Source organism: Lipotes vexillifer, unplaced genomic scaffold (assembly GCF_000442215.2).
Source record: "Lipotes vexillifer unplaced genomic scaffold, Lipotes_vexillifer_v1.1 scaffold1091, whole genome shotgun sequence".
NCBI lineage: Eukaryota > Metazoa > Chordata > Mammalia > Artiodactyla > Lipotidae > Lipotes > Lipotes vexillifer.
The window spans coordinates 814959-824988 of record NW_006773710.1 but is presented as its reverse complement, the minus strand read 5'-3'; the positions used below and the strand labels follow the sequence as shown (position 1 = coordinate 824988).

The 10030-nt window shown below is 38.9% G+C and overlaps 1 protein-coding gene across 1 annotated transcript; it reads right to left on the bottom strand.

Annotated features, from left to right (window-relative positions):
- Positions 1 to 825: 825 nt before the first annotated feature.
- On the bottom strand, positions 826 to 9819 carry SPCS3 (signal peptidase complex subunit 3). The gene is made up of 5 exons (XM_007448457.1): positions 9579 to 9819; positions 8066 to 8139; positions 6018 to 6094; positions 2761 to 2876; positions 826 to 1808 (listed from the first exon to the last, which is right to left on the bottom strand). The coding sequence occupies exons 1-5, from the start codon at positions 9719 to 9721 to the stop codon at positions 1676 to 1678; spliced, it is 543 nt and encodes a 180-aa protein (XP_007448519.1). The 5' UTR covers positions 9722 to 9819; the 3' UTR covers positions 826 to 1675.
- Between the last annotated feature and the right edge of the window lie 211 nt (positions 9820 to 10030).

The following is a 10030-nucleotide window of genomic DNA, read 5'->3' as shown; positions in this document are numbered from 1 at the left end:
AGATAAAGAAACGGAGACCCTGAAAAGTTTAATGAAAAAGCTGGGAGCCAAACCCAGTCTAGCATTCATGATACTGTACTTCTGACCTTCAACTGACCTTCACAGAACACACACCCTTACAGGTAAGAGCTGTTCCAACCAATGCAATTAAACGGAGATGTATTTCATATGAAATAAGTATAATAAATGTTAAGCCACTAATGTAAGCTATTCTTAGAAAATATTAGCCCTTTTTGGTTACTGCTGATAATGTACCTACAGTGTTTGGTCTTACTTTTAAGGGTGACTGATTTGTAGTTGCTTCCTTTGAGGATGCTTATTTGCCCACTGTAGGAAAAAATCATGTTAAATATGATCATATAATCAATCTCTAAATAATTTTTACATACATTTGGATTCTTATACTTTTAACATGAGTATAATTAATTTCTGCAGAGAATGAGTGAGATATTACCTCTATATAAATTGTTGGCAACTTGAAAATTAGTCATTTCCACACAAGACAGGAAATCTCTTCTAGGTAATAGAAAGGGCGTCCAGGGTAACAAAAAATATAATAAAAATTATATAAGTGAATTTTGACTAGTCTGTAATCGGAGGTATAAAAAAAGGATATGCTTAAAGAATCAGATCTGAGTTCAAGGGTTAACACCCTTCCTTGCTAGCTATGTAATAACCTTGAAGCAATTCCACAAACTTCTGGGTCTGTTTCCTTATCTGCAAAGAGCTAACATTTACACTACTTACCTCATTAGATTACTGAGGATCACATACAGTAAAATATATGAGTGCCTGTGAATGGAAATGCACACCAACACATATCGATTATTATTACCCCAATAATTATTCAAATGTGGACCTAGAAAAATAATTAAATAATTACCACTCCGTGGCACTAGGCATGCTCACTAGATAAACCATGCAAACATTTTCAACATTCAATGGCAATGTTAAAAAAAAAAAAAAAAGAATCACACAAAGATATAATACCAAGGAACTTTTTTAGAGAAAGCACTGAAAGACACACATTTGGTTGACTTAAGAGACTTTAAAATGATTTAGAATGATTTACAGCATATAAAGAGGTATTTAGTCTTTAGTGGAGAAAGTTGCTAGTCACCTGTCAGAAAAACAAGCATTGTGGGCATTCCTAAGACAAACGGAATAAAATTCATCACTTTTCGCTATTTTGTAAACCAGCCTTCTCACCAACAATTGTATTAATTTTTCCAGTATTCAGACATACCCTAAAAGAGGTAATAGAGAATGTCTGCTTCTAAATCACATCCAATGTGAACTTGCATAAATGCAAGGCATAAATAGAGTTCTTATAACTCCACAGGCACCTGAAAGTTTTAACTACCCTTCATGCTCACTTCATATTCCATAAAGAATAATGGAAACACAGGGAATACTTCAAATATAAATATTTCACAAATCCTTCTCATGTGGCTGTCTTATTCTTATAATACTCCACTCTGATGGCCTTTGTTTGTTTTTGTTTGGAAAATTAAGTAGTACATTAACCTTTCCCTTCAAATATGCCTTTTGATCTTCATTCTTACACCAAAAAAAAAAAAGTTAACAACCCAAAACAAATAATGATGCAAGGGAAGAGATAAACAAGATACAATTCATTAGGTATAAAAATATGCTGTTTCAAATTCAGAATAATTTAATAACTCTTCGTTATTTCATATGTATCTGGAAATGGGACAGATACATGTCCTGATCCTGTCACAAGAGGTAGAATTCCAGCATTTGGTACAACGTTCCAAGATAGGGTTAAAGTGACATTCCTGTTTCCCCTATAAAAAGATATAATAAACAGATGTCAGCAGAAACATTTGTAGTTCAATAAAAACGTTTTAATTCAAGCACTGAGGTATCAAATACTTTACTTTTAACCAGCTATTCCTAATTGGAATTCTAATCTACACACAAGTTCTTCTCAAGTCGTTTGAAATCCAAGATGATGCTGGGAAACAGCAGCATTCTCACTGCAGGTCCCCCATAATGACCCTCCTCAAGTCACTTAAGTCACAGTTATTCGAGCCATCAACCAAAATGCTTAAATGAGTAAAACACAGAAAACAGAGAGATTTGAGCTAGAAATCAGGAGACAATGATTTGAAACCTAATTCTATCATTATGCAGATGGGCAAACCTGAATCAATCAAACTCTCTCAGGGCTGGAAACTTTTCATCTGCAAAACCAGGTTTGGTTAAAATAGCTCTCCCCTAAAATCCTTTCCAAAGTTGACCCACAGAGCTTAAGAGCTAAAACTGACCCAAAAGATCAATCGTTCTAATTCCTTCATTTTGTATAAAAGGAAGCTGAGGTTCAGAGAGATTAAGTGAACCGAAACTAGAAACTTCAGTATCAACTCCTAGACCAACACGCGGCTTCCTCGTTCAGGTTCCCAGGCAGGCTCCTCTGACACCCCCGAAGGAGTCCTTTGACGACAGTCCCACTCCCGGGCCAGCAGCCCAGGCTCCCTGTACCCTTAAGGGCAGAAGCCCCAGGCCCTCCTCGTCTCACCATCACAGTTCCCATAACGCGAGAGAACCGGGCACTTCTTTAGACCTGGGTTTGCACGGTACTGTTTCTACCCCATCTTCCAGTTCACATCTGTATAAATACTTTTCTTCTCTCTCAACTTTTCTTTTTAGCTGTTTTTCTTTAAAATAAAAACACATCACGTCTTTCTCTCCCCTTCATGTAACATCACACGTAAAAAATGACAAAGAATTGCTCACTTGAGACCATTTCCATCGTCAAAGAAAAAATACTTTGTTTTCATATCTTTCAACAGCAGCTTTGGATTATCACCTCTCAGAACAATCTTGTCCCACAGAACAACCTGGTTCAGAGCCTACATTAAAATAAAAATTAATTAGATAATTCAACAGATATAGCATGTCTGTCACTTCAGAAGTATGTTAAGCAAAGAGTTTAATTTATATGAATGAATCCAACTTTGAGGGAACTGCTAAAATCTTAAAGCAGACAAAATGGTAACAAGTGGATAGATACAGGAGTGAAACTTCTGGACAAAAGAAAGATACTTCCCTAAAGGAAGTCACCCCTTTTGCCAAGGTAACTGTATTATTTAGAGCCCTCAAAGTTTAATGCAAGGTTTTAGACTTACGTGCTCTCCAGAGTGAGGCCCTAGGAGAAACAGAAGGCACTAGAATCCCTAGAAGGGAAGCATTCTTTTAAATCACTTTTCCCTGTAAAATTTCTGAGACCCTCCAACTCTGTGGACACTGCATGGTGCCAGGGAAACAGAGAGAACTAATCCCTGTAGATCACACTGCTAATACAGGTCACTGCTGCTACATTATCTCATGAAAATTTATATATCTCCAAGGTTTTTAAATTATCAAGGAATCACTAAAGAAATGAAGACTTTTTAGGTTTTTTCTTTCCTTTAAGAAAACATAGGCACATTATTGTTTTATTATGGCAAAATCCTAGAAGTCAGACAATTCTTTTAAGCCACTGCTTTGACATATCATAAACAAGTTTCGTTTGGAAAATTAGAGTTACGAAATGGAGAAAAAGCACATTTGTAACTACTTCTAAATGCCAAGAAATGTGTTCTTATGAAGCCACCATCCATTAGCTTGTGAGGCCAACTGCTCAGCATTAACTAAAAAGAAATGTGGAAACAGTTAATTTCTAAAAAGGGGTTCAAGTCTTCACCTTAAACCCTCCAACATTAAACAGAAACATCAAGACTGAAGAACGCAGAATCAAAGACATACCAAAGTAAAATGACTTTTTATGTATATTTGTTCATTCACCAAAGCAGTGATCTGTCAAATTCCAAACTGTATTAACTTACTAGCCATGCTGGAGTAAATCAGTTATGAATCTGACTCAGGTATATCCATCACCAAGAAGGTGACATATTTATTTGGATCACTTGCTGAAACTTGTAGAATACTTGTGCTTACAGCTGTCACTCTTATCTTCAGAGGGGCTTTTTCTGTTTAACGCTTTGTTGATTCTCAAGGGCAGCGATCAACACTTATTCAACCCAATATTCTTACTGCCCAACAAAGTATCCTCCATAAGAGATATGCTCAAAATAAACATACAAAGAATTGAAGTGCTAATGATTCCAGTTAACTAATCAAACCAATCAACAAATAAAGTTGATTAATTTGCCATCCCTTGAAAATGAATATACAGTTCAAATACAAGACACAAGTAGACTCATCTCTTAACTACGAATTACCTCAGGCTATGCTGATAACAAAACATAAGGGTAACTCAGGTAAAAACAACATAGAAGCACGTTTTGATTCCACAGATTTCACCTTTCGGAGTTAATGCACATACCAGAATCATTCACCTTACACTTTTAGGACCTAAGAAGATTTCTGTTTTTTCAATATGCTATATAAATATTTTAACCCTTACTCTTATCTGCAACAAAAGCTCTAAATCAGACTGGACTAATAAATTTCAGTCACAAACTAATAGTTTTAATAATGTTATAATAGGTTTTAATCTAACAGTTTAATAGCTTTTAATTATAAAAGTTCTAATCAACTCTAATTTATAATTAAAAAGACTACTTTAAGTGTTCAAACTGATGAGTCCTGTACAACTCAAAACAAAGTAATGTATTTCTCAATATAAATTAATTATAGATATATGGCTTAATAAAAGACTATCAAAACAGCTCACATCATGTATTAAAAGAGGAAAAATATAAATATTTGGATGGATTTTAAAATAATCTAAGAGACAATTCACAAATTAGTTATCTTTACAGTTTTTGATTACATATCTGGGTAACAGAGTTGTAAGCACAAGTTACAAATTTCACTGATTCAAGTATCTTGCCGTCTATCTCTAATGGTAGCTGTGGAGAGAGAATATCTTAGCTTAAAGAGGACTTAGCTGAGGAGTAATTCGACCTTCTCATTTCCTCATAACCCATAGTTCAGCAACATCCTTTTGGAGCTTATCACTGGAAATAGTCTCCAAAGATTTTTGATAATGAATTATTTTGAACACCAACCCAAACTATGCATCTTTATTTACAAATTACGTACATGATACACATTACTATTATCGTTAGATATATTATTATTGATAGTGAATGTAAATGTGCATTTCACATAGGCTTCTTGACTAATGCTAAATTGTTCTCAGCCAACTATTTATTAGATCTCTTTGATTTTTTTTTTTTTAATCCTTTAACATGGCTGTCAGCTCGGCCGTTTTCCTGTCGCTCACACGTGTCTGGACTGTTAGCATTCTCTTCAATCTCTAATTTCTTTGAAAGAATTTTTTAACCATTTTTCCATGTGTGAGGATTAGTTTATTTAAAACTTGATGATATAACCTACTCAATTGGGTACACATTGCACAACTTTGCAAAATGCTGAAAGTGAACGGATACATGTATGTAGCAAGCTGACCACTTGCCCTACAGAATTCCCCCTCTTCCTCCAGAGAAGGTGCGTATTTTAGGAGGCGTGTGACCATTTGACTTAAGGACCGAGTAGAGTATCAGTGTCAGTCCATAGAGTGAGTATCAGTAAAATTTCACGTCTTTTCCCTCTTATTTTAAATTGAGAAATACATAAAACGGACTTTTGGCTTCCGGCGTGGCACATGAGGAGCTTGCAACTTGCCACTGCATCCTAACGCCAAGTAAAAAGCTGAACAAACTGAAAATCTGGCAACTCTTCTTAGATCCATAAGAAAAGAAATAGTAGCTCTTAACTGTTTTCCTTATATATCTAGGCATTACCTTGCTTGCACCCCACTCTTGGGAACCACAATGCAGGGGGGATGTAGAAGCAGACAGAAAAACAAAAAAGACAGAAGCTACCAAAGGAGATAAAGTTTTCTTAGTAGAGTCACCTTTCCATGGGCTTGTGATATTTACTAAATTACTCAGGTCAGATATTTCGAATATATAAAATTTATATTCTTTTCTAAAGAATGAGGTTTTAAATATCTATGAAAATACTTCTATACATATACTTACATTATTTTTTGTTGAATATTCGGCTGATAAATAAAGAAACAACTGCTTAACATTCCAATCAAATATATTTTCTAGATGTATATAAATTAAGGGATATATAAATCATAAAGCAGCATACAACTTTAAAACAGATTTTAGTTATTCTTAATTATTCATAGCAATACTGATACTAAAATTAAAAAAAAAAAAAAAGGAGAGGTGGCCCAGAAACATACTGGGCCTCTAATTTAATAAAAATATATAGAAGATGATATACTATAAAATCCAGCTCACTCCAAAGTCAAAAAATATCAGTGAGAGTATCAGTACCCTGCCCTCTGCTCCTCTAAGCGCTACTACCTGAGATACTTCAATTAATACAAACTGAACCGCGAAATACAAAATTTCGCTTTCTGTAAAATCAACCCACTAAGCCTAAAAGAAAGGACTTAGTATGTCAAGCACATATGATTCCACTGGAGTTCTGAGTATAACCAATCACCACAATATAACTTAATGTTAAGCAAAAGTGAACTAGGTTCAAGTAATTAAACCAAGTACGGTAAACTGTACATATTATTTTTGGACATATGCCAGTAGACATCAAAACGTCTCAACCCATGAAGTGCTTTAGTAAGAGTACACAGCTGAATACCAATCTGGTTTCATTAGTTTGCACCCGAGTGAAAAAAACTCACCAGGATTAATTACAAGACTGGTGTGTCACTGAGAAATGAACTGAGTTAATGTCTGGATTTCATTAAGCATCATATGTAAATGGTTAAGTCATTTTATTATATCTGTTTATATACTAACAGCTACATGTTCATGACATTCCACTCTTAGGTATGTGTATCCACTAAAAATCACTATTTTAGAATTCAGAAGTCTTAAATATCTCTTTATAAAAACAGGTACAATTTCAAGTTTTAGCAGCCATATTAAGAAAATCTAAACTACAAATGATGAAATTAAATTTCACTATAATTGCCCACATACACAAAGTTCCTACTTTCACACTAGCTCCAAACTCCCTCTCACTAGCTTAGTTTTTTTTTTTTTTTTTTTAAAGAGATGAAGACTTAAAAGCAAAAGTTTAACACAGGACTTTTCTGATGGTGTACTCTATTTCCTAAAAAAGTGCCTACAGAACTAATTCCTAGTCTACTTCTAAACCTAGTAATTTATTTCTAAAAAAGTCAAGTTAAAAGTAATTCCAGGCTAGTAAAGAGACATGTCAGGTAAACTCCCCAGGTAGATAATCTGCTTCCACTGTTCAGATAGTTGCTTTACACAAGGTCAGACAGTTCAATATCCATAACCAACTTTAATCCTGGGGTCTTAAAAAGGCAGATGAGATCCCAGAAGTGGCAGGTAACAATGCTGCCAAGATAGTAATCTAAGACCCTAACAGAAGATTAAACTGGCCCAGTGATCAGAGGTGTCAAAAGGTGGAAATTCAAAATAAAGAGAAAATATTTAAATCACGTCCATTTTAAATAACTCTTTTAATTGTTACGATTTCTCTGACTCTTATTATAAAAGTACTTATAAAAAGAACGATAACGGCAAAATGCTAATATGGTTTACCAATAATCATTTGACAATGACCTTCTGAATCACAGCAGATGCAATTCACTTTTTCAACATAGGTTTCTCTCTGCTATCACAAAACATGGACATATTCTTGGGGATTGTACATGAAACGTTACATCTAGGTAGGCTGAGTAGTGGTTACATTCTTCCGTCTTTAATCTAAATGATCTAATTTTATTTTCTTTCCTAAATACAAATTCAAACTCTCTTATAGCTTTAGATCTATTTAATGTTTCTGTGAAGAATTTAAAGTGTGTTCACACAATAATAACTCATCAATCTATAAATACAAGTTTTCTCAAGGTTGAACGAGGAGGTACTAACAGACTATACTGATGAAAACACAGGCATAGAAATTTCCAAGGTCTGACTGATTCAATGGATAAACATACTTACTGTCCCCCAAATCACTAAATATGTATATCATTGTAATACTAGAGAAAGAGCAATGAAATATTTGCTAAAAAGGATATCAGCAGTTATATCAAATGTAATGAATCCCAGATCACTTCTTTCTCTAGGTCCAGTGAAGTCTTCTACATTTTTTCTAGAAATAAAGATAATAGTTTCACCATCCTTCAAACATAACAGCATACAAAAGTCACAAAATTCCTTACATACGTGAAAGACAGGGTCTAGCTGTATCCCACAAAGAAACAAGTAAAAATCAGAGAAACTGGTAAGTGTGACAATAGAAACATTCTAATCCACTACAGAAGTAGGTCTTCAGCTATTTTCATTTACCTTCAAAGAACCCCTAACAAAACCCAGGGGGAGAAAAAAAGCGCTCATAGAATGTGGAAATACTCGATGTCAATTGATTTGGTAGACTGGGTAGAAGAAAATTACATTTGACTGCAAGGTGGTATGGAAACCAAGATTAAATGAACAACTACTATTCACTGTGCACGTACTACATATGCGTCCGGGTCAGGGCCACTATGTGGTTTTGACAATTATCTCAATCCTCACAACAGGCCTACGAGTTGGGTATTACTTCCACTTCCGACAAAAGGAAATGAAGACCCAGGAAGGTAGGAAGCTTGCTCAAGGTTCACAGTAGCTAACAGCTGTTCAGTGTGTACCATGAGCCATCCTCTTCTAAGCCCTCCCAGAGCAGACAGCGCTCGTGTTGTCCAGCCTGAGTCTACCGGAATCTAAAAAAGAGTACCTAACAAACATCAATGCAGGGAGGAAAAAAAAAATAAGTGGGGAATAGCCATTAGATGCCTGGCTTGTTGGCGTTTGTGACTTAGAAATAAAACTAAGGTTGAAGACGAGGGAGCTTTCGTTGGAAGATGGCACAGATAAGAACACGAGAACCAGAGGGGGGGAAAAAGCTACGAATCGAAGAAAGTGCCAGAGAATAAAAATTAGCATAAAAAATGGGCATTAGCGAAAGGACAATGTCATTTCAAAATTCTATTTCGGGCATTTTCGCAGATTTATTCAAGCGGCTGGCCCTTCATAAATAAAATTAAAAGCACGCCGCCTGGGAGCGCTGGAAGGCCGACTCCTCCCCGGGCATCCGAACCTCTCCTGCCAACTTCGCAGGCGCCGCGGGTACCTTCGGCGGCGGGACGAGGGGGACGGACCCCGCGGAGAGGCTGTCGGGGGGCGAGTCGGGCCGGGAGCACCCGGGACCCCGAGCCCCGCGCCGGCGGGGGTGCGGCCGGGCGGGCCCGCTGGGCTGGTGTGGTGCTCCCTTATTGGCCGGGCGCGGGCGAGGGAAGTGAGGCACAGGAAGGAAGCAGAGGCAGCGACCCGAGCAACGCTCGAAACGAACATTTAAGAGCAAGCCCGGGAAGGTGCGGCGGAGGGTGGGAGTCGAGGGAGAGCCCCCAATGGATCCGCCCGGGGGCGAAGGCCGCTCGGGGAGGCGGGGAGGGGAGGGGAGGGGGTTCGCGCGGCAGCCCGGCCTCGTTGCCCCCCGCCCCGGCCCGGCCCGGACGCCCGGCCCCGCCGCCCGACCCCGGCCGTACTCACAGCATGATCCTCGAGACGTGCAGCCGCACCGGGACGCTCCGGTCTTTGAAGGCGGTGGTGATGAAGCAGCCGAAGGTGAGCGCCGCCATCACGCTCAGCGAGAAGGCGAACAGCGAGTTCGCCCGCGACAGCACCGTGTTCATCGCGGCCGACGCCCCGAAACCCGCTCCCCACGCACACCCGGGACCCCGTTCCGGCCGCGGTCCACCTCCCTGCGAGCCGCGCCGCCTGCGCCGAGCGTTCCAGGGTGGGGGGAGTGGGGGCGCGCCGCTGCGGCCCCGCCTCCTTTCCGGTCCCCGGACGCGAGCGAGCGCGCGCGCACCCGCCGCCTGGACACACCCACCAGCGGGCGGGACGCGCCGAACCGGAGAGCGGGAGCCGCGCGGGGGCCCGCCCCTCCTCGCGCGGCCTGGCGCCGCCACCAATCAGCGACCAGAAAGGGAGGGGCGGGG

What these genes read in the sequence shown, in the direction of transcription:
- SPCS3 (XM_007448457.1), bottom strand. Translation starts at nt 9,721, where the DNA reads ATGAACACGGTGCTGTCGCGGGCGAACTCGCTGTTCGCCTTCTCGCTG. An exon ending in TACATTTGATATAACTGCTG is followed by an intron (nt 6,095 to 8,065) that starts ATATCCTTTTTA and finishes TAATTTATATAC; the next exon opens with ATCTAGAAAATATATTTGAT. An exon ending in GACGATGGAAATGGTCTCAA is followed by an intron (nt 1,809 to 2,760) that starts GTGAGCAATTCT and finishes ATCTTTTTATAG; the next exon opens with GGGAAACAGGAATGTCACTT.